The following is a 25,969-nucleotide window of genomic DNA, read 5'->3' as shown; positions in this document are numbered from 1 at the left end:
TTTTCACTCTTTGTTAAATATACACATCACCTGTAAATGAATATAGGGCTGTGGAGTCCTTCTCTGTTGAACTGTGGTGAACCTTATTTTCACCCTTTGGTAAACATGCCCCTGAGGGTGAGACTAAAGCAGTTTTTGAAGCATACTAATCACATTAAGAGCATTCCTTGTTTTCTGATACAAGCTCCACTATTTTCACAAGGCATCTTGAACTAGAATTCTGAAGAATTCCTTGTTTTTGTATTTGTGCATTACAATGCTCATCTAGCCAGGAGAGGAAATTTACATTCTTTTTATGCTATTCGTACCACAACAAACAGATACAATAAAGTATAGTGAGACCAAAGTTGAACAAACCTAGTAAAACCTCAGATTTAATGGCTAAAGCCAAAACATGTATCACTCTTAGCTAACACAACTCTCTTCACAAATAACACACTGTGCACATTATATTTATATTTCTATATTTGATGGACAGTCCAAAGTTTGAGGGTTTAGTGAGTAGATTAGGAGGATGAATGGGCATAACTGGACATGTTCTGAGCAGAATGGAATACTCATATTAAATATGTATAGATTTAAATACATGTGAGTGCTGTAGCACTGAACATGGAGGTTTATGAGATACATTGCCTGTAATGCAACTATCCCACACTTACAATTTTTCCAACATACACACACTGAAACCCACACTAACACATCTCTAAATGCAAACATGGACAGAAACAGCAGTCAGTATTAAAATTAAAAAACATGTTTACACCAGTGGCAGATGCCTTGCACCAGAAACCATTGCGGTATATTTTTGGTTTACAGTAAAGTCAAGGAGTGTGGAAGTTACCAATCATATGTCACCTGCATACCTCTGGTACCTGGATAACACCTGAACTGGCAACTAGCACTTATTTGACAGTGTAACAAATTGTAACCTACAGTACTTTAATACCCCTCCGAATTGTGTCTGTCTGTTACCCTCCCATTTCGACTGTAAGCCCTACGGAGTAGGGACCTCCAGCCTTTTGTCTGCTTGACGCTGAGCACATACTCTGTATTGTAATTATATTTTATATTTAGGTTAATTGTATTTTTAATAATGCACTTATTGTTACTTTTTATTTCAATGACCCCTTGTTTGTTACTTCTAGGGGCAAATTTACTTATGTTCGAATATCAAGGGTTAATTAACCCTCGATATTCGACTGCCGAATTGAAATCCTTCAACTTCGAATATCGAAGTCGAAGGAATAGAACGATCGAAGGATAATCGTTCGATCGAACGATTCGAAGGATTTTAAATTGTTAGGAAGCCTATGGGGACCTTCCCCATAGGCTAACATTGGCCTCGGTAGGTTTTAGGAGGCGAACTAGGGGGTCAAACTTTTTATTAAAGAGACAGTACTTAAACTATCGAATGGTCGAATAGTCGAACGATTTTTACTTCGAATCATTCGATTCGAAGTCCGAGTCGAAGGTCGAAGTAGCCTATTCAATGGTCGAAGTAGCCATATCCGACCATTCGAAATTCGAAGTATTTTTTTTTCTAATCCTTCACTCAAGCTAAGTAAATGGGCCCCCTGATGTATTGTTTTGCTGTACAGTGCCTTGCCCTCAAGGAGCACTATACAAATAAAAATATACATACATACATACTAATGTTAAGAGCCTTGCATTACACCTTCCACATCAGAGGTGTCAGTATATATTCATACACTTCACTGAACAAAACAGTGCATATGATATGATTTAATAGTTCAATGCATTAGTACTACCTTACTTCTAATTTACAATCAAACCTTCATAAACCATTCATGACCAGGTAATACTGTAGGTACGTGGAATTACATATGGCTCAGGGTCGGCCACAGATTGCCCAGTCAAAAGGCAGATATGTATTTGCTAACAGCTTTTATTTTTGTTCTACACAACCCAGCAGGCTAAAAGGACATGTCTTGTCTGCCTCTGACACAGGAAGGATGTTGGGCTCTGTACTATTTATGAACTGTGACCCATTGCTAGTTTATTTTCACTTTTTTCCTCCAAAGGTTCAGGGTCTTTCATTTGCCAATTTTTTTCCCCACTTACTTTCTGCAATTACAAAACAGGATTGGAAAATGGAAACAATATATTATTTATTGTATTATTCTTATGTTTTGATATTGCGAGAGAAAAGAAATCAGGAATTGAAAGAAGTCACTCCCTTCCCAAATAAAACATCTTTATATTTAAACGGACATAGGTGTGCCAAAATACAGTGTTGCTACATTACACTTTTTTGTCAAAACAAGAAGTTAGCTATATATTATTATTTGGAATAATTCCTATCCTATGTCATGATATCCTATGATTTGTTGCCATCATAACACCTAAGTATCATGTGCCAGTGTTTCCCCTGAGCTGTCTGATGAGATTGCTGTAAAGACAGAGGGGGACATTTACAGAAACCATGATCCAAGACCACAAAGAGGCACAAAAGTGCATCGATTAGGATGAGCATGAGTAATCTTTAAGGAAACCCCAAGTGACTTTCCCAAGTCACGCTGGGTTTCGAGCTGAAACACATTTTAAATTTCAGTAATTATACCCATAGTGGCTTTTGGAACAAAGAAAAATGTTGGCAGTTTTTAGGTGCCAAAGTTTTTCTTCTGGCTGCACTCTTCACTTTGTATAAAAAATCCATAGGGCAGGAGATAAGTCAAAGGCTCTGTTGCAGCATGTGTCATCTGAATGATGTGCTTTTCAAAAATGTTTTGACCCACACCCAACCCTTACATGCAAAATCCACAACTGACTCCCCTTGCTGTGACGATTTATATACTCGTGTCAGCCCCTTCTCTGATGTCATCAGTAGAGGACTGGGTGGGTATGAGTATATAAACAAGCTAGCCCCATAACTAGTGGAGCTTGGAGTGGTGTGTAAAGGTTGAGGAACTGCTGGGCTGAAGGTGAATTCAGCCAGCAACCCACCTCTGGTAGCAATTGGTTGGCCCAAGCCCACCTGACCCACAACATCACCAACGTAGGTCTCAAAACTAATATACCTGCAACACTTTTTGCAGTGCAGGACACAAAGGGCAGAACACATGACAGATTGCTCCCTGTGCTCCACTGCTAAATGACTCCAATGTGACAGAAATATACTCCAATCTGTTCAGAACATGGCATGCACCAGAGTTATACATAAAGAAGTAAAGGCCCATTGTTATAGAGGAAGACTGGAACTGATAAGAATGAGAGATAATATCTGCAATGTGCTGTGGATATATGTCGGACAATAATAATAACCTTATCTTAGCTGAAAAAAATTACAGAAATAAGGAAAGTCTGACCTGCAGTGCTCCAGCTGTTGTTGATCTACAACTTCTAGCATCTGAGGAGTGGCAACAGCTGAAGGGTCAGAGGCAGACATCTCTGATTTATAAACTAGACATATTTAACATTTGTTATACAACATAATGTGTCCTTTTCACTTTCATCTATATCCTTGCCAAGTGGTAATTTTGTTGCTATGGGGCTCTGGCATCTATAACCTTCCCTACAACCAGCCATGGAATACACAGTTATTCCAAAAATAAATAAAACCTGCAAGTGAAGCTTTTTTTGCATTTGAGATTTACTTCTCCTCCACTCATGGACAGAGTAAATACAACAAGCATTCATGTTTCAGCACAATGGAGTCCTCACCTAAGAAATATACAAATTAATAGAAAACAAACACACTTTCTTAGATTCCTGTTTCTTAAAGATAAGAAAAAAAACCTCACTCCTTCTATAGTCTGGATAATGTAAACTGTCAGCAAGCTTACACTTAACACATTTCTTCCAAGCTATTACAGTCTTTTGACCTCGCTGCTTGCCCTGAGTGCATAATATTAGTTGGGACTTCTTCAAAGACTGGGGCACATGTAAGGCCATGCCAAAGTGTTTGGAAAACACAAATGAATAGAGTATGCAAGATCCATTTGGTATCTTATCTCTCTCTTACCTTTTCCCCTTTAACTCCTGAAGTTCCCTGGAAAAAGAGATAGCAGTTTAAAAAAGGAAAAAGAATGAAATAGCAAATAGAAGCATTGCTGATGTAAAATGAAATACTTACTGGGTGTCCCTTTGGACCAGGTGAACCCTTAAAAAAACATCAAAAAAGGTCATTTTTGTTTTTGTAATCACATTTTATAAATTAAAGAAAGATGGTTTCATCCTTGATTTGACTTTACAAACTGATAAGCTGCTACTTTTCTCATATTCTGATCTTAGTTCAGTAGTTGTTTACAGACTTTCAAGGCAGAAGTAATCACTTAATATTAATAATTAATATATTACTTTTATTTAATAGTCACATTTTAAAATGTAATACTCACTGAAAAAAACAAAACAGTTATTCAAGTAATAAAAAGAAAATGTAGATCTTTCTGGATTCTGTTTTTTTCCTTAATAGACTAATTTCTTGTCAGAGTTCTTGACTCATCAACACTAAAAGTTTTTACTTTCTAAAATAAATCAATCATTTTAAATGGTGGAACAGGAAAAGGACAATGATACCCATTTCTGACCACAAACCAGCCCATTTTGTCATATAATTACGCTCTCTAACAGAAGTCACGTTTTGCACATTCAAGGGCCCAGCCAATTACATTATCTAATTATCTGCCACAGGTTCCAAAATTCCAACTTTGTTTTCTTAAAGCAATAAATTCAATCTGGGTCTTTGCTAATCAAGCCTGATTTTAACTTATATATAATGCTCATGGCTTTGGGTCTCATTTTACAGAATAAACAGCAGAAGTTAAATTACATGCTTACTGAAAGTCATATTGTCTCAATTAAAACCAGCACTAAATACTATTCTCAGAATTCAGCAAGCAGTGATGAATCCCCCAGTCTCTGTGTTATATTATGTATGTACTAACACTAATATGGCAACAACACCACCTGGCTTTGCATCTCCTTTTTCTGCATAAACAGTAGAACTGAGATTATACACTCAATGAGACTCAGACTGCCTCAATTAAAAACAGAAATGGAAGGGCTCATAGATTTGCAATACATTTAAAGTGCTCAAAGTGCTGGTTTCTGTACCTGTCATTTTCCTTTTCACTGAGTTTTTACTGCAACGTGCACTCTGTCTGACACTGTCGTGCTGTGACCCAGTGCTGATTTTACTATACATGAAGCTTCTCCAGTCAGATGGCTCACTGTTCAAGAGTCATCACCATCATCATCATTCATTCATATAGTGCCAACAAGTTATGCAGCACTGCAATGATTTATAATAAACAGGGGTCTTACAATGATTTAAAGTGGTTGTTCACCTTTGAATTATCTTTTCTTATGATGTAGAGAGTGATATTCTGAGGCAATTTGCAATTGGTTTCATTTTTTATTATCTGTGAGTTATTTAGCTTTTTATTCAGCAGTGCTCCAGTTTGCAATTTCAGCAATCTGGCTGTCAAGGTCCAAATTACCCTAGCAACCATGCATTGATTTGAATAAGAGACTGGAATAAGAATGGGAGAGGGCAAACCTAGCAATAACAATAAATTTGTAGCTTTACGGAGCATTTGTTTTTTAGATGGGATCACTGATTCCATTTGAAAGGCGGAAAGACCAAGAAGAAAAAGGCAAATAAAAACTATAAAAAATAAATAATAAAGGGCAATTGAAAAACTACTTAGAACTGACCATTCTATAACATACTAAAAGTTCAATTAAAGGTAAACCATCCCTTTAGCAAACAAGGGTTACAGTATTAAAATAGTGTGTTTCTCACTAGAGCTTGCAATCCAAAGGGGCCAGTGTTGTACTGAACACTAGAGAGCCTGAAGCAGTAGAGGGACTGGACAACAGCCCCCAATTCTGTATAGTTCTCATCTTGGCTCATGGCACTACAGCATAATCAGCCACAGCAAGAAGTACACTTACATGTCCAGGGGTATTCAACCTATACATCAACCTATACATCAACCTATACATATATCCCACAAAGCACCATAAGGACCTGTATAGTGTATAAACATTTGAAACTAACAAATTACATTAAGGGGGTTATTTACTAAAACTTGAATTAATCTCATAATTTTATTAAACCAAGCTCGACCAAACGCCCATCCACAATTGTATCTTATCATATCAATAAAATAATTTAAAAAAGTGGGGTTGGGAAAAAAAATTGATAAAATCGAGCAAAGATACGAATCATATGAATTTTTTGGATTTGACACCAGATTGCTCAATTTTTTTGGGTTATCACCTGGAAACCCCAAATTTTTTGGATTATCTGACGAAACCCAGCGCAGATCACGATATCTTCAAATTGTAAAAGGGACATCTCGCACTGACAGTGGATTGGTGGATGGTGGATTTTCAGATTCAGACTTTTGCTGCTTCGGGGTATAATAAATTTCAAAAAAGTTTTATTTTAAAATTTTTTTTGAGTTTTTGCCCAAAAAACCTCAACCAGAAAAAAAACAAGTTAAGTCAATAACCCCCTAAAACTTATATAATTTTAATTCAAAGCCCAACATCTAAATGCTGAGATAGCATATCCTGTTTTCAAGCTTGTGATAAAGACTCCACTGTTCTTTGTACGTTGCTTTTTACTTAACTTTCAATGGTGTTATTTTGAACATTGTGTTATTTTCCCTAAGGCCTACACTAAAAATTCTAACTTTAAAAAACCTCTGCTAAACAAAAACACGTTATATCCCAGAAGTGCTGTGCATTTTCAAAAAATGCACTAAGACCAATACGACAGCAACAAAGGGCAAAACGATGAACAAAAGAGTCCCCAAGGCTAGTTTGCACATTACAGATGATGCAATATAATCATTTCCTGTAAACAAATGTCAGCAACATGATTGTATTTAAGGGATTATCCTATAGGGCCTCTGGCCTTTCTCAAGTAGTATTAGCCCTATCACCTTAGAAAGGTCAAAGGGGCAAAACTTTGCATTTCACACTCTTTGCTCTGTTAAAAGTCAATATAAGATAAACCATTCTGCAGAACTGTGCTGCCACTATGTATTTTGGGCAGTTACATTAAGCAAAGCACATGTTGTCTCCACCATAGATGCTAACTTTCAAATAATCTCCAGGGACACTTAGCTGCTGGGCTAGCATGTCATATTGTATGTAACATGCATTCCAAGTGGCAATAAAGTAAGACACCCTACAAAACATGCCAGAGGGATTATTATTTTGCCCAGCCCTTTTTGTGTAGTTTATTGTGAGAATGCCAATCATTGTAAGCTCTTTTGGGCAGGAACTTCTTCACCTTTGGCATTGGTTATTGGTTGCTAGGGTTGCCACTTTTTCTGGAAAAAAAACCGACCTTCCTATATATTTATCTTTTTTTCCTAGTAATAACATTGGGATCAACCATCACGTTGGAGACACTGTGACATTATAATAAATTATAAAGCATTCATTTTTTTGGTAGTAAGCATGATACTGTGAAATCCTATTTAGCCTTTATGTTTGACTGGCACGATGGGTTGCACCTGAGCAGAATTAAACCCACTACCAAATTATACTTTATCATTGAGCCATTATTTGATAGTGTTTTTCATATTAAGCTTAGTAAACATTTTAAATTAAATACTGTTAGTTAATGGATATGTGCCATTACCTGAACTGGCACTTATATAACAGTGTAACAAACTGTAACCCACAGCACCTTAATACCCCTCTAAATTGTTACCCTCCCATTTAGACTGTAAGCCCTACGGGTTAGGGTCCTCTAGCCTTTTGTTTCATTGACACTGAGCACTTAATCTGTATTGTAATTATATTTTATATTTATGTGAATTGTATTTCTAATAATGCACTTATTGTTACTTTTTATTCCAATGATCCCTTATTTATTACTACTAATTTATTGTTTTGCTGTACAGTGCCTTGCCCTCAAGGAGCGCTTTACAAATAAAAATATACATACATACATACATACATACATGTGCCATATTGTACATTTTCCCCCTGTATTAGTCCTGCACAGTAGCAATCAAGCCTGATGAAGGGTTGCCCTGACCCAAGCACTGCCTTAAATGTCTTTTTCAGGGTAACATGAGCTGAAGGTTGGGGGTGAGGTCTTACCACAAAACCTCTGACCATTTTTCTCATTTTATTGAATAACAGATCCTTCAAAGAATCGTGTTGTAAATAAATATGATATTTGTAATAAGTGCTCTTATTAAATGCCACTTTGCTAGAGCCACTTTGCAACAACTACAGTTTTAAAGAAGAATAAAGCCCATCATAATATCTTGGCCCGCACTCTAGAGCCAACCTCCCTTACTGAACCACATTTCTACTACACATCAGGTTCTTTTCTCGGCAATCATCACACCATGAATGCACAGTTGATTTGGAAGGTCTGAATCACAGATGCTTATGTTGGGAGATTACCGAGAAGGAAACCTTAAAGGAACAGTAACACCAAGAAATGAAAGTGTTTTAAAGTAATGAAAATATCATGTACTGTTGCCCTGCACTGGTAAAACTGATTTGTTTGCTTCAGAAACACTACTGTAGATTATATAAACAAGCTGCTGTGTATCAATGGCATAAATAGTGGATAACAGATAACACCATTATGTTCTTCATAGCTTATCTGCTATCTGCTGTGTAACCTGAGCCTTTTCTCATTTGAATGGCTGCCCCATTGCTACACAGCAACTTGTTTATTTATAACAATAGTAATGTTTTTGAAGCAAACACAGCAGTTTTACAAGTGCAGGGCAACACTGCATTATATTTTTATTACTTTAAAACACTTTCATCTTTTTGATGTTACTGTTCCTTTAAGCTGAACAATATGGTGCTCACCAATCCCCCTTCCAATACTCTGCTTTTTGGAAACAGGAAAAAAACAAGGAAGTTTTGGAGGGGGCAGTAGTGCAGTTTAGGAGAAAGTAAGGGGAACTTTGGGGGAGCCAAAGTGATTTTCATTTGCATGAATATTTACTCATATTAATTTTCAGTGTCATAGACTTTCAATTGGTTTGAACATAAGGCTTTGCCCAGGCTGTTGCAGGACATTCACCATTTTGTTCTTGGGCCACTACAATGCAACTTTTAAACTTTTATTCAAGCTTCATTTGTATCATGTGGTAGAAGTGGAATCATGCTGTTGGCCTGATTTTTATCAGAAGTGGCAGAAGGAGAACACTTTGTAAGTAAATCAGTTTAAGTCTGCTAAAAATTATCTTGGCTGCCATTTGGGCAAATTAGCACTTGTTAAACACAGTATGTTAGCAATATAAATAACGGCACATATTCTTATTAAGTGACATATATTAATATTTGTTATAGTTTGCCCAACACAGCAAAATTATCTTTAGCAATAATGTCTATAGAGCACAACTATGACATAAGTCATACTTCAATAGAGCATGATAGAGTAGAAATATATCTTTTTGGTAAGCAGCATAGATAAAATACACATATTAAATTGATATTTAGGCTATATATATATATATATATAAATATATATTTTCAAGCCTTTCCCTGCAATAATAATAATTTATGGCTTTTCTCTTATAAAGAGGTCAGTAGAGAAATAACAACCTGGAAGGAGATCAGTTTAATGAACTACAGTATCAGACAATAATTGAAATAATTGGTATAAAATTGATGTTTTGCTTTGAAATATTGTGCCAGGCAGAAAGAACATAGGTATAATAAATCTTGAAGCTGTCATATCTCTATACTAAAGAGGTTCAAGGACACATAATTCTCTGTTTTACATTTCAGTAAAGCTATATATATTTCACTAAAATGTCTCAAAATTGCTATTTCCTGCTAGGTATCAATCTTAAATATCTCATTATAAAGCTTTGGGTTATCAGTCTTAAAGATCTCAATATACAAGTTACATCTCCATGAAATTACAGGAACATTGCAGCTGCTGTTGGCAAAACAATACATAGAGAAAAGTCACAGGTGTGTTATGATCTAAATGGATGCGCCAAGTTTCTTAAGATTCATTCAAGAGAAAGATGCTTATTTTGCGCATGAGATTGTTATTGTTAGGTTCTGATGTTCAATGTGCAATGACAAACCCACTCGCAAAACAGCATAACATCAAACAACTTAACCTCATCACTCATTCTGTTACTGAACATACCACCTGGGACATTAAAGCCCGGGTCTCCTTTGAAACTATCAGGTCTCCACCTGCTAATGCAATCCTCAACGCTTATCATTTTGTTTTTTTAAATAACGTGTAAAAAAAAATATCAGGTAATTAACTAAATGCCAAAAGCAACTGCCACCCCCCCCCCCCAGCAGAACAATAGTCTGCAAAATAGCAGAAAGCTGCTCAGACACAGGGTGGGAGGCTGCAGCAAATGTAAAATATGCAGATGCAACTTCCTACATACAGATGCTATGCCTGTTCAAAGTGTGCTTGGCAAGGTCAAATTCATTAATGTTACTTATATAATTTTGGGTTATAATTTATGCTATCAACATGGCCCCTATATGGCTAAAGCTTGCCATTCAACCATTCCATTCCAAGTTGCCAACTTATTAGACTGTGCATGAGGTGTTTGGGTATGCCTACCAATTTTTGGCCAGATACCTATTGGGCAGATTTGAAAATCCCATTGGCCAAGGAGAGCATAACTGAATTGATTTGGTCCTTGTCCTATGGCTCCCCACACTTCTCACAGTAAAATCCAGTCATTGGCCCCTGGGCTAATAGTCAGATTTTTTCAATATGGTAATGTTTGCAGGCAACCAATCAGCCAGAGATCTGCTCAGTTGGAGACCTTCACATGTGTGGCCATCTTATTTGTACTAATGCAATCCAGCCCATGAGAAGGACTATTAAATCACCAGAATACCATGGCCCCATCCCAACTTCATGCTCACAAATGACCAAATATCTGTACCTATGGAGATCACAGGCCAACAAAATTTTCTATAAGCACATCTGAGGTTAATGATTTTAGTCAAATAACCTAGTTGCTTTACATGTGACCAGTTACAGTTCATTTTAGTGGAGTGAAGGTGATTTTTGACTTTATATTTTCTATAAATGTTTTTTTTGTATGCTGGCTGTGTCCCATTAACATAAGGGCATGGCTTCATCCTCCAGGTTATTTTTCAGATACAATTATCTGGATATTATAAACAGATGTTAACATTGGCAGGAAGCCGCTCAGGAGAGAGAAGGCCTATTTAGGTTAATGTGGGAGATAAGTCACTACTACTTTGTCTGCCCTTTTAATAGGTTTCACTTTTAAACCTGGGGTGAAAACAAGGGTAGCACATAAAGCTTAAATCACTAAAATGTAACATAATTTGTAGCCAGCTACAACTTTCTCCTATAAGTCGCCATATGTAGCCTAAGGGAGAGAGATTTATAATGGATTCAGTATAATGATTAAAACGCCTTCATAAAAAGTTAATTAAAGAGAATATAAAACTATGATATAAATATATCCTGGCAGATATGACATATTCATTAAAATAAAAATATATTAATACAATACTGTATATTATTATTATATGTAATATGTTATATGCTGCGCTTTAAAACCTTAGAAGCAATCCCAAGCTTCCTTCCCAGAATTTCTTCTGCTCTGAACTGTTTTGCTAACTTTGTGCTTCATTATGTATACATACATACTTACCATCTCACCCTTTTCTCCTTTCTGCCCAGGATGTCCCTACAATATGAAAAGAAGAGATGGTCAAATGACAATTTAAAATCCATTTCTAGTTTGATCAGTGGTGGAACGCTAGGAACTGCTTTATCCTCTCTACATGTGACACGCACAGTCTCCCAAAACAGAATAAACAAAGGTCGTCCAGTGTCAGCTCTCATGTTTAACTGTTCCTTTCTTTTAGTTCCGCATGGTTCAGTGGTGAAAATGGGAGCAACCTATCAATCATTATGACCTTGTCACTTGCTGAATAAATAAGTCATCGTTTAACATAGTTAAATGGCTCTAAATATTTTACATATATCATGACAGATTTAAAATGAGTAGAAAGTGAAAAAGTAATGACCACATTTGGTAACACATATATGCAATACAATGTAAAGATAGATAACAGAACAGGAAACAACAGATATAGCAGTGACATATTAAAGTCAAACTCTTCGTGCATAGGAAAAAAATGTTACATTCCTGATCTAAGCATTAGTGGGAGCTTCATGGCACATAACATTCTGAAGCCAGGCAGGCAAAGAGAGAACAGGCAATGCTTTTGAAGATGGTTAGAATTCTTTGCAACAAATCCATGAACTGAACACAAGAGGCCACTGTCAGAGAGCTAAATTTGGAGAGAAATATCATGCCCTGACTAACCGGAGGCTATAAGTGATCTTGTTTTGTATACTCTATTACCAGAATCAATAACCTTGAAGTGTAGTTTACATTTAAAAATGCAAGGACCAGCCACATAATATGTTAGGTTAGGGTAAAGGCATTTGCTGCCAGAAGCAATTGTGTAGTGTTGAAGGTGATGGGTCTGGCAAAATTTTTCATTCAATTGTTAACATCCAAGGACCAACAGAATTAAAGAAATCTGCTGACATAGTGTAGCATTTTAACCTTAATGAACAGCAGTGCTTTTGCAGTCTTCAGGGCAATTTTTTCTTGCCAGGTGAGTCAATCATTCCCATTTAAATATACTATATCACATACAGTGGTGGCTGTTGCCTTTAGAAAACTTGTTTTACATTATTTTTGTGTTGGGACTAGCTAAGCAAAGAGACACTTACTGGCTTGCCGTCTAATCCTATGGGGCCCTGAAATACAAATAAGACATAAAAAGTGAATGCTTGTAGATTCCACAGTATATGCATTGGACACAAGTTATTCAGTGGTGTATCTGAATGATACCACCAAAGGCTTATTTGCTTATCAACGTTATCTTAGAGTATTGCTGAATTTGCATGGGATAAAACCTGATATTCACTAACAATCAATAAAAGAGCAATTTACTGCTCAGAATAATCAGCACTGTGCGTCTTCAGAAACAGATGTTTATTCTGAGTAGCAAGAAATACTTCAATCGTTTTTGGTCTTGTAGACAGCACCTCTTTTTTTAGCCTCAATTTCTTTCACTACCACATTAAAATATGTATTGGGCACAACCCAACTGTCACATATGGCAAGTGAAAACATAGCACAGAATTTCTTAAACTGGCTTTCATTAAATAGTGGGAGAATTGACATTCATTACTTGTTACCCTTTAATTGCCTGGTGGCATTAATAGGGAATGCTTATAACCCTATAAACACATCCAATCTGTAGTGGAGGTTTAATAGATCAGTTTCTCTTATTATTTACAAGATAGTAGGGGCTAATGTAATACAAGTTTTGAAGTCTGCCCCAGGTCTAATAAGCCAGAAAGCCAACAGGCAAGTAGCATTTACTGGACACCTGTTTAAAAGTAAACATCTGATTCCTATGAATTACTAAACCTGGTGCAATCTTTTTTTTTTTTTTACCCCATACATGTTTTATTAGTGCACCCCTCAATCAAAAAATGTAAAAGCCCATTGAATAGTGCTTGAGTTTGTTTCTAAGATGAGGGGTAATCACTTGTTGTTACATTATTTGGATCCAGCTGAGTTGTTTGCAGCAGGAAAGCATGAGAAAAACTAGGGAAGAAATTCAAGCAAATTGTACTTGTAAAGGACATTTATTGAATACCCCAATTGTGGGTACAAACAAGGGGAGAAAATTACACATAATTATATTCACCGCTTTCTGCTTGTTCATTTTCTCTACGGCAAAAAGCCATTTACCATTCTCTCATTCTGCCAAAATTACATCAACAGTGAGAGTGGAATAATTAGTGACGAGCAAAAATTTTTTCCAGGTCTCGCCACAAAAAAGCACATTGCCTTAAATAATCTAATACCGAGTGCAAAGGCTTGTGCTGTATATTCAAATCTCTTACATTATTGTATTGTGTGCTCTCTCTGTATTCATGGGAAAATTCCCAAAGCATGCTCCACTTCCATTTAGCAGTAGCTGTTTTATTAACCTCATAACAAGCTAATGGGTTAAAGAGCAACTCTGAAAAAATGGTCAATTATCCTGCAGTTTCAGAAATGACTTCATGATACCATATGCACACACCCAAACAAAGTCTTGGTTATCATTACAAAGCATAGTTAGAAATGGAACTGTCAAGAGGGGCACAAATTGGAAATCCTGGTTAGGGTTTGCTTGGTTAATAAGAACCACACTAAATACTATTTATACAGGTGTATAAAATCATTAAAGGCAAAAAACGTGTATATTTTGCTGCATACTATACATTTATAAAGCTCTGTTGCTTTCCTTTAGATCATGCATCAAACTCACCCATGACAAAAAGAGCTGACAGTAGTATTTATAAAGGTGTGCAATTTATTTTATGCCACATTAATGCCATCATTTCCACCATTATTTTCACTAACTCAGACCTGACATTATTCAATACAAGTAGACAAATTCAGGCACCAACCTGGTTAAAAAAGTGATGTACTGAAAAATGTCTGTACTGAATTGTGCTTTAAATACAGTTTTTTTCAAGCAAACGCTCCTTTTTTAATGTAAATGTTACATATTACAGAGCTTTAAAACTATGCTTAAATACCATGGCATTACTGTGCTGATGCTTGGTGTTTTTCAACACTGGTTTTATTTTATACAGCTTTATAAATATGCCCCAAAATCATATTTCCGATGTAAATATCTCAAACATTTTCATGCACTTCTACATTACCACACAGCCAATGAGATGGTCTGTTTTTTATTTTCCTGTGCTTTGTCTTATACAGTTGTCATATACTTCAATGTCCACTAGAGGTCTATAGATTTTCAAGTTTCTACAGGAATACAATTTTATTTTCTATTAAATAGTTTTTTTTATTGATTTCATCAGAAGTTATTTTATTTATTCGCTTATTTTATTTCTGAGCAGTTTTAAAATAGGGCAAATGTGATATTTTTATAAAATAAACTACGCAGAAAAAAGTTAAAAACAGAAACCATCTCAGCCAAATGTTTCAAGACTGCATTGTTCATATACCATAATACTGTATATAAACTTCACAAGACAGTTTCCATTTACAGAAGAAAACAGTATGTGAATATGTATATAAAATACATAGTCATATACATTTTTCTGTCTTTACTGTGCATACAAACAACTCAAGATTAACTTGAGTAACTAAAGAACCAGAACTGTTGCAAAATTCTTTTAAATGTAAAATCCTATTTTTTGTGCCATCATAGGATGCCTTTAAGTGATGATATTTAGATTTGGTCATTCACATAATGCAAGTTTGAACTCTCCAGTTACAGTCACAACAGGTGAATGATAAAAATATGGCTCGGAACTGTTTCTTGTGGCCTAGACCAACAAGAAATTAACTTACTGGAAAACCAGGGAAACCTCGAGTTCCAGGCTGTCCCTAGGAAAAAAAACAGAGAGAATAAAGGAAAGGTTAGAAACACAGCTATTAGAAAAGGGTCCAACGCTAATGGCAATTTTTCATCATCAATTTTGGTGACTTTGCAACAGGAACCTTCCAAGAGCAAATTGTAAGGAATATTCTACGCTCATCTCATCTGACTTTACATTATTATAAAATATGCCAATCTTTAACATGTGTACTTCCATATTGCTATTATTAAAAACAGATACAGAAACAAGATCGTCAAATATGAACAGTTAATGAAATGCTAAATTGGAAATCCTTATTTGGTAATTAAACAGGCTGACTTTTTCTTCCTGCAAAAGACATTGTAAAAAGAAAATAATTTCCTGCTAAGAAAAAGACCACAAATATTTGTATTTCTACATTCAACGTGAGTATTTTTTTAATGAGATCCTGCATATTAAGTCTGTCTTTCCTATTATTAGTTCTACAATTGTTCCTAAACTTTTTTGTTTGAAATGGCTTGCAATTGTGTTATCCATATGTGATTTGAGGAATACAGGTATGGAATCTGGAAACCTTTTATCCAAAAAGCTCCAAATTATGGAAAGGCCATCTCCCACAGAATTTTATCCAAATAATCCAATTTTTTTTAAAATGATTTCCTTTCTCTCGACACAATAAAACAGTATCTTGTATTTGATCCAAACAAAGATATATTTAATCCTTATTGGAAGAAAAATCAGCCTATTGGGTTTATTTAGGGGCCGATTCACTAACTTCGAGTGAAGGATCCGAAGTAAAAAAACTTAGAATTTTGAAGTGTTTTTTGGGCTACTTCGACCATCGAATGGGCTACTACGACCTTCGACTGCGACTACGACTTCGAATCGAACTATTCGAACTAAAAATCATTCGACCATTCGACCATTCGATAGTCGAAGTACTGTCTCTTTAAGAAAAAACTTCGACCCCCTAGTTCGCCATCTCAAAGCTACCGAACTCAATGTTAGCCTATGGGGAAGGTCCCCATAGGCTTGGCTAACTTTTTTTGATCGAAGGATATTCCTTCGATCGTTGGATTAAAATCCGATTCGAAGGATTTTATCGTTCGATCGAAGGAATAATTCTTTCGATCGTAGGAATAATCCTTCGATCATTCGATCGCACTATTTGCGCTAAAATCCTTCGACTTCGATATTCGAAGTCGAAGGATTTTAATTCCCAGTCGAATATCGAGGGTTAATTAACCCTCGATATTCGACCCTTTGTGAATCGGCCCCTAAATGTTTACATGATTTTCTAGTAGACTTAAGGTATGACAATACAAATTATGGAAAGATCCGTTATCCGGAAGATCCCAGGTCCCGAGTATTCTGGATAACAGGTCCCATACCTGTAAATGTTATCTTACAGATATAGATATATTTTAAATGTATGTAACAAATATCAGATGAGTTATCAGAATTGTAGAATAAATTGTAGAATAAATTCAATTTTAAAATATATTTATATATTTCTGCACCATGGAAAAAGTCAGCACTATCTTTGGCTTATGCACACTTGCCGATTCAAAGCAGCAAAGCGCTGTAGGTAGTCTATTTTTCCGTCCATGGACATAAAGCATGTTTACAAGCATTAAAGGGTAATGAAACCACAAAAACAAAATATGTTGGTGCAATGGCAATCTAAGAATAGGTCTGTTAAGGAGTATTGCATTTTTTTCACTCATAACAAATTCTGAAATATATGTCAAGTCCATCTTTCTTGTACAGCATTACTGTTTGCAAAAATCGTATCGATAAATTTTTAGCTTTAGAAAGACTATATATAAGACTATATTTAAGAGAGGAGGCAAGGAGCAACCGTCATCACTCAAGGAAGATGTCTATTTGGCGAATCGGTGACGTAAGCGGAAGCAACACAGACATCTCAGCACACACAGTGGGATAGCCGCTTGCAAAGGAGACACAATGCGGACATCTCAGCACACACTGCGGGAACGCAGCAGAAACACCCCAGTATATATTGGGGGAGATTGGCTTTTGATTTTTAAATGATTTTAAAGTGGAAATATTGTAAGTGCAATATATTTTTAATATTAAAGTACAGTGTGCGTATTCACTTACTCTTTTCTTTACTAATGAACACAGCAATAATGTATATATGAAACTAATTTCACCTGCACTAAAGGTTTGAGGTGGGGAATATAACACTGATAATTGTATGAATGGAATTACATTGAGGTGTGATTTTACTAAGAACGCTGCACTATATTTTTTTTGTTTTTTTCTCCATTTTCTTCGAGGTATGATTAGTAGCATTTTTTGGAACATATGTATTACCGTTTGCTATGGGGGAATAGCAGAAGACTTTCTTCTCCAAGAAACATGTATTTTCCTATGTGACATAAGCCTTATACAGATGAAGCCACTTGGATTTGTGAGTTAAATGCATCATGACTCAGAGTTAATTGAATAAACTGTGCTATCTAAAGTCATCTTAACTCATTTAATGCATTTAACCTTTTCATTAGCATACCAAAGCACCATTGTTCACAATGGTGAATGCTTTAATTAGATGGGATGTTGTGACACAGTTTTCTGTGTTAAATGAGATAAATGGGATATCTGTGTTTAGTTATTCTGTGTCAAACAGACAAACCAAAGTGGCTGCATCTGTATAATCAATAGTAATACACATGTAATTGTACCGAACAACCCAAATCTTAAGCTTTTTTCACACTTGATAGCTGACATATGGCAGTGATCAAGGAACATATGACTTAGACGTCTCCTCCTATTGGCATCAGTGGAAAGTACCACAGGTAGCCCCATATACGTGATTATCACCCTAAATATGCTTACCTTTTGGTACAGTAATACAAAAACAATGGAAATCACAAAATGTCTTTATTGATGTCAGTGGGAAAGAACATTTATCAGTGGTCAAAATTCCATTGGCTTTATTCTTTACATTCTTTATTTACTCTCAGTTGAGTTTCTTATGCTTTGTATGCTCATCTTGATATTCTGCTAACTAACCCTCCTATATTCTACTTTATTATAATTTAATCTTGATAATAGGATAATGTTTCTCATTTCAGGTTTTACCCCATAAGTCCTTTATATCCTATATGTACATCTCAAGGGCCAAATCAGTGTTCCATTACCCAAACATATTTGTCAGACATAACTAATAAAATCTTTCAGTTGTAACAAAAAATATTACTAGGCCCCACTCTGGGATGTGACCATGCTCTTTACTAACCAAACTCCCATGGATTAAACATCCAAAGATTTCTTATTTAATCAGCCCTGAAGATGTGATTCATTATTGGTTCCTTCATGCTGTATTTTTTCTTCAGTGGTATAAGATGTCATTCCATGTTGCCACATGCACCTTGAGGTTCCAGGATCAAGACATTTTAGTAAGTCTTCCTATCCAAAAGTTTTTAGTTTTTCTGCAAGATGGACTGCCTTATTATTGCCAAATGCCAATTTAGTTTGGATTGATTGGATGAAATGTAAAATATGTTGCAGCCCTGGCCGGTTTTGCTAATCTGACTAAATTAAATTAACCTTAAATACAGTAATTAACAGATGTTATGTATTCCTGCATTACATATTTTTTATGTTATGTTTATTGGTAATAAAAAACATGACAGTACTGTCTTTTTATATTAATGAGAATATTTATAATTTTAAATATCAGTAATGACAGAGTAAAGTCAATTATGTACAATGAACTGTAATAAGCTTTGACCAACAATGAGAAAGGAAATGTGTGAAATACATTCATTACTTGAGCAATTAATAGCCCTGATTTATTTTCAGTAGATGTTCTGCCCTCAATTTATATACAAATATATTCTGTAACATCCCTAAATTGTATCACAATATAATGGACCAGATTCTTTGGAGTTTAATAAAATGTTCTCATGGTTTATCTCCTGAAAACTCTATAGAAGTCCATGGGAAAATCTGGAATTGAATCAAGATCTAAGTTTTTCTCATCAAACTGAATCTCCCTCTCTATGTCCCTTGTAGTTTATCTAGTACAAAGGAGATAAAGGACAACCCTAAATCTGGCCTTGGGAAGTAGATTACTTTGATGTCAAGTATTTCCTGAGAGCAACAAAGTTCTGATAATTCAGAAATAGATTAAAAACACATAGCGTTAGTTCACACGAGGAGATTCGCGGGAAATGTTGTTGCCTGGAGACTAATCGCCTCGACTTCTGGGCGACAATCTCCCAGAACTGCCTCCTCGTGTCTTCCCACCTGCTATGATAAAAAGTCACCTGCGCTAAAGCACATGCGGTGCGGCATTTTCCGAAATCACCTGAAGTTGGTGACCTCAGAAAATGCCGCGCCACGTGTCGTGTGAACTAACCCTTAAAAGGTTTAATAAGTAGATCCTCTAGTTTCTATTTCTTCACTGGACCCCAGCCACTTAAAAAGTAAGCTCTATGGGTGGGTAATAGTCCTGTATGGCACTTCATATAATCAGTAGTGTGGTGTAAAAATGACTCTGTATCTGTACCTATGAGTTACATATTGCAAAACATATACTAGTATACCTTGCATTCATTTGCATTTCACTGAATATTTTGTATATACAAAGTTATGTCATCTAAAATTGCTAAATAATAAAACTACTACAAACTGAGAATTCCTTGAATATACCACATAACCAAACAAAGCACCATGCAAGCAACTATTGTGAAATTTTGCTTAGGTTATACAGGCAGAGGAGTCCTTCTTGATATGTACATATGGGCAACAGGAAATTATTCATTTAATTGAGAAAAAGGATGTGACTGTGCCAAATGCTTCAAAAAGTTCTGCCCCATCTGTAATCTATTGCTTGTTGGTTGCTCTTGGGGACTAAACTTTGGCAACTGATTTCAGAGATATTGGCCTTGAGCTGGAAATTTCAAATGTGTGAACTATTTTTTTAGCCATGTTTATTTCATTAGTTCATGTCTTGGTCTGAAGTCTGACAATACATGGCTTCTACCCAATGCAAGAGTTTGGACACTTGTACAACAGACCTGAAAAATTGCACAAGCTCCTTTGGGATGCAGCAAATCAAAGGCAACTACTGCTCACAAAACAAGGATTATTTGATGTCTGACTGAAAAGTCAGTATCTTAGTTCTTGAGCAGGAGGAAACGAGTTAATCTTCTGTCACAGTTCCAAAGGAGCATAGCAGCCACTTACTAATAGATGACTACAGACATTCTTAACTCAGATTAAATTTTGTTTGTGCCAGTGGGTCAATGTTATGAAGAAAGCAAAAATGTATATAAAATTAATAACAGAAAATGTTGCACATGCATGCATTAAACAATTAAAGCCTTTACAATTCTATTCTCAATTCACTACTAATTACAAACTACAATTTTTCATTCACTGCAATGCTTGCTCATCTTGTTAATAGTCCTTTTTTATCTTAATCCTTAATTGGTTAGTTCACCTTTACATTAACTTTTAGTATGTTACGGAAAAGCTAATTCTAAGAGACGTTTCATTTGGCTTTAATTTTTTTATTTTTTTTATAGTTTTTGAATTGCCTCCTTCTTCTGACTCTTTCGAGCTTTCAAATGGAGTTCACTGACCCCATCTAAAAACAAATGCTCTGTAAGGCTACAAATGTTTTGTTATTACTAATTGTTATTATTTAAAAATAATATACACATATTCCAATCTCATATTCAAATAAAAGCATAGGTGTAAGGGTAATTTTGACCCTTGCAACCTAGCTGAAATTGTAAATTGGAGAACTGTTGAATAAAAAGCTAAATAACTCAAAAACCACTCAGAAAATCCCCCTCTACATCATTCTAAGGCCTCTTACTGATGAGCGGTTGAAGCTGCGCGACCCTGCGTTACCCTCCCCCAATGTTACCAAACAACATAGTGTTGCAGTTACACAATAGGGAAACATATCTGGATATGTTAATATCAAATTAAATGGGTTGTTCACCTTTAAATAACTTTTAGGGCTCTTACTGACGATCAGTTGAAGCTGCGCTCCCATGCGTTCTGTTTTTCTGTGTTCAGCCGCAGGGGAGCGCAGGAATAGACACATTTAGCTTTTTTCAATGGGGCTGTACACAGGCACGTGTAGGCGCCAAACGCAGGAAAAATGCAGCATGTTGCGTCTCAACCTGCGTTCGGCGCCTACACGCGCCTGTGTGAGTACAGCCCCATTGAAAAAAGCTAAATGCGTCTATTCCTGCGCTCCCCTGCGGCTGAACGCAGAAAAACGGAATGCAGGGGAGCGCAGCTTCAACCGATCCTCAGTAAGAGCCCTAAAAGTTATTTAAAGGTGAACAACCCATTTAATTTGATATTAACAAATCCAGATATGTTTCCCTATTGTGTAACTGCAACACTATGTTGTTTGGTAACATTGATTTTGTATTATTTAATATAACCCAAGATGACCTTCTCTTTGGCCACACACACACAAATAGTTTATAGTATTTGGTCAATTTGAGACTAAACTGAAAAGTGCACATATGGCTGCACCTGTAAATTGTCTGGGAAAAAACAGGTCAAGAGATTGAAGTCAGCTGGAAACGCACTGCCCTAACTGTACATTACCCAATCAATCAACTCTTAGTACAAATGGTGGGAAAGCCTAAAAGCCGGTTCTTGTCTGGGCATAACCAGACAGTCCTGCTTAAAATGACATTTATTTTGCATGCCAAAAAAGATGATAAATACCAGGTAATGTTATTACTTTGTAATTGTCACATTAGCCCTAGATGTGTAAAAAAAAATGTGTTACCCTGATCACTTTCTAGTCTACAGAACCTTTTAGGTTTTGCATATTCTGTAATCAAATATAACTTGTACTGTATATGGAAAAGCTGTTATTTATGTTTTTATTAAGAAATTGGTTGTTTCATTAAAAAATAAACTAGTTGTTGCCACTATATATTGCACAGCTCATTCATGCTGGTAATTGAACTCAAGTTTAATGTTCAGCCTGAGAATCTCTGAGAGAGAAATGTATACAATTTTATATTTTTTTATTTTCTTTTCCTTAATCATACAAAAATGTGTCTTGTGAAAAACACAAAGCACATCCATGTTATTCTTTTATGGAGCCTTGAGTAAAAAAGCAGGTGGACTTTTACAGGAGATAAGCTGTTTCTTATTAATGTTTTACTGTACATGTGACATGTAGGAAAACCAGATGTTGCTTTTAGTCCGAATACTTGGCTTCTACTTGACCCCAGTCAACTACCTGCAGAGCCAATGGAACATGTACCCTTGTTCATTCGGTAGTGTTGAAAGAGATATATAAGCAGGCAATTGTTTTATCTCAACAGAATGATAAAATCCATAAGTAAGGCTCACAAATCTTTTACTCTGAATTCCTTTCACAGGAACCTCATATACACTTTATTCTTTTAGTTTAATTATAAGAAACACTAGACATAAAACACTCTCACGGTACTAAACCATATGACAAAAAAATATATTTCTACCCATAATTGTCTAGCTTAAGTGGCTAATTTGCAGATGGAATATACTCTTTTATTTATTATAAGTAATGTTTGCTCATAATTTGACACAAATTAATTCATTGAGTAATAGCCATGCTACTTTAAAGTGAGATTTATATAGCACCTTCTACCCGTGGTCCTTGCCCTATTATACAGATCTTTATTCAGAAACCTTACTCTTATTTTTTCTAATGTGGTCAAACTTTATCCCAGTGAACACAAGACACACACATTGTTTAAATAATTCTCCAAGGGACCTGTAAAAGCTGACTAACTAGAGATATCTGGAGATATTTTATCTGGTTTCTGAGCTACAGAAACTCTCACTGGGCAGAGGCTTCTTGACTATGGCATTCCTGACTGGCTAGAGATTTTTGAACGATGACAATTCTGACTGGCTAAAGGCTTCTGGACTGTAGTATTCCTGACTGGCTTGTGGATTTTTGACTGGCTATCTGTTTTTTGGACTAGGGCAGTTCAAACAGGCTAGAAGTATCTGGATGATGAACATTTTGACTGGTTACCAGTTCTGCACCAAGGTTTACATATTTTAATAAATATTATTAATACATGGAGTTGGCTGACAATTAGGAGTTTATTTTTAATGATAATTATGTGTTCATAATCATAATATATTATAGTCATAATATATATTTATGTGTGTATATATATATATATATATATATATATATATATATATATATATATATATATATATATATATATAATGAGCACAAATCCTCCTCTTTGCAAATCCTAACGAGCGATAAGTAAAATATGGCAAAATAGCATCATACAGCATATACAACTATCATTTAAAATAAAAATAGTGACTTTTTCTGCATGCTTGTTATATAATAAAGACTAGACTAGATACTTACCAAAATGATACATTTCTATTTTCTTCTTTTAAAGCAAATGCCAAATGCAATGTTTGTGGCAGTTAAAAATACAGAAGCAAATGCCATCTGACTCGACCTGGGATGTGGCATGGAGCATTTCAGAACACACACCCTGTAATCTTCTCTGGCACAGACCAATAATAGTTAACGCTGTAGTTAACACTAAAAGCAGTCAGTTTGCATTCTTACTTTTGTGCAACACTGCTGGAATGTTCTACACACAGCCTCACCGCGCAACCGCATTGCACCTCTGTTGTACAGCTAGGAAACGCGGGAAAAAACAGCCCAGTGACTTAGCAAACAAACAGTCTCCATCAACAACAATCACACTGTAAAATATCTTCCTAAGACCTGCCAAGTGACTCCCTTATAAAACCAAAGGTGTGCAATTTTGTAGCTATGAAATTGGGGATTCAGGTGGGCAAAATGAGAAACACATTTGAAATTCAGTAAAGGGAATACAGATGTGCAGATGTGAAAATAGATGCCTTGTGATTCTACACATTATGGTGCAGTCTAGTTACTTCATGGAGAAAAACAAAGACTTACAGGAGGGCCACGGGGTCCTATAATGGACATGCCAGGTTCTCCTGGAACACCCTGCAGAAATACAGATAGAATGAAAGAGAAAGAATGAGAAAAATTATGACAGTGAGCTGAAATGCGCGCTGAGAGTAGGTAAGGGACATACTGTAAAAACAAGACAGAGAAAATGGGAAAGGAGGGGCATGATGTAGAAGACCACAAAAAGAGAAGAACTTGTAAAAGGAATGGACAAGAGTGATTGGTGTGGTTTGTGGGTCTAAAATAAACTAACAATGAAAAACAAAGAAACATTAGTCTTCATAGTGAAAAAGCAGGTTCCTTGAACTTCGGTACATCAGGACCTAAAGAACATAAAATGAAATAAAAGAAAAACTACTATGCAGAAAGCTCCATGAATTAGAATGGACTGTGCTATTAATTAGAAGATAGGCACTGGCAGAAGGTAACATTATTTTTCCACAAAGAAAAATTGAGGTGTAGAAGTGTAAAATGTGCACTTCTGTTACTCCGGGGTGATCTCTAATGGCCTATCTCGTATCATACTTAAGAACTAAACAGTATCTGGAACAAATGAAGCAGTTAACTACAAGTCAGGTCTGACCTACAAACACAATTAAGAGGAAGAGCATAAGCAAGGGGTGAGGCAAAATCCATATACTCATTCCACCAAGCCAACACAGCTATAATTTCTGTGTGTCAATAACAAGGTGCATTATCACTTATGAGTAATGTTTTCAGTGGGCACCACAAACAGGTTTTATAGTTACTATCATCAATATTATTGTCAGATGCTGTTTTATATGCCAACCCAACAATCTATGCAAGGACAGGAAAGGTATCATCATTATGTTATATTATAATATCTTATTATTAGCCTTTATTTATATAGAATCAACATATACCAAAGTGTTTTACAATGATTATACATCATTTCACTCCCTGCCCCAATGGAGATTATGGGTAGGGCTACAAAAATGTAGTCAATTTATAAACTTGCAGATAGCTGAAATCAAATCCAAAGTCTTTACACACTGATAATTTTGCTTGGCCAAATTTATATGAAGGCAACCATCTTTTTTCTGATGCCTTTTTCAGAACAGGTTGTACAGGTGGTGCCTTGTCTGGGGTAAGAGAAAGATTAATTGACTCCTAATAAAACTTAAAAATATCATAGTATGGGGCAGATTCACTAAAGAGCGATTCACTAGCGACTTTTCGCCAGAAATCCAATCCGCAGGGACATTGCCAATTCTCTAACAGGCTCAGGCGACAATTCGCTAGCCAACAAGACCGTCAATATCGGTCATTCGTGACTTTTCGCTCAGGCGAATGTTTGTTGATCTGCAAATTCAGTAAAGTGCGGATTTTACTGAACATTACCTTCGCCAGAGTTGACTTCGCCACCTCAGACCAGGAAAACTGCTAAAATGAAGCTAGATCTTCCTCAATCTGATGTAAATTACATATCATATCCTGTCTACCGAAAATGCATACAAGTTTAAAAAACTATGGCGACTTTTCCTTTTTTAAAGCGGGATAGCCTGCAAAAGTGCTGACTTTAACTTTTTTTGGCTTGACATTTTTCCCCAGACATTTGAGAACATATG

General features: G+C 35.8%; 1 protein-coding gene across 20 annotated transcripts in view; it reads right to left on the bottom strand.

The window, feature by feature from the left end:
* Positions 1-25,969, bottom strand: part of col13a1.L (collagen, type XIII, alpha 1 L homeolog) — a 216,670-nt gene that overhangs the window by 85,653 nt on the left and 105,048 nt on the right. For 8 of the 20 annotated variants that reach the window (XM_018225471.2, XM_041568877.1, XM_041568886.1 and 5 more), the window contains 6 exons: positions 24,366-24,416; positions 15,387-15,422; positions 12,731-12,757; positions 11,634-11,669; positions 4,094-4,120; positions 3,983-4,009 (listed from right to left, as the gene is read on the bottom strand). In XM_018225471.2, the coding sequence (XP_018080960.1) occupies positions 3,983-4,009; positions 4,094-4,120; positions 11,634-11,669; positions 12,731-12,757; positions 15,387-15,422; positions 24,366-24,416 (204 nt within the window). The remainder of the gene's footprint in view (positions 1-3,982; positions 4,010-4,093; positions 4,121-11,633; positions 11,670-12,730; positions 12,758-15,386; positions 15,423-24,365; positions 24,417-25,969) is intronic. The other 12 variants (XM_041568876.1, XM_041568879.1, XM_041568884.1 and 9 more) reach the window with 3 other exon arrangements.

This window comes from Xenopus laevis, chromosome 7L (genome assembly GCF_017654675.1).
Source record: "Xenopus laevis strain J_2021 chromosome 7L, Xenopus_laevis_v10.1, whole genome shotgun sequence".
NCBI lineage: Eukaryota > Metazoa > Chordata > Amphibia > Anura > Pipidae > Xenopus > Xenopus laevis.
This window is presented reverse-complemented; position numbering and strand designations above follow the sequence as displayed.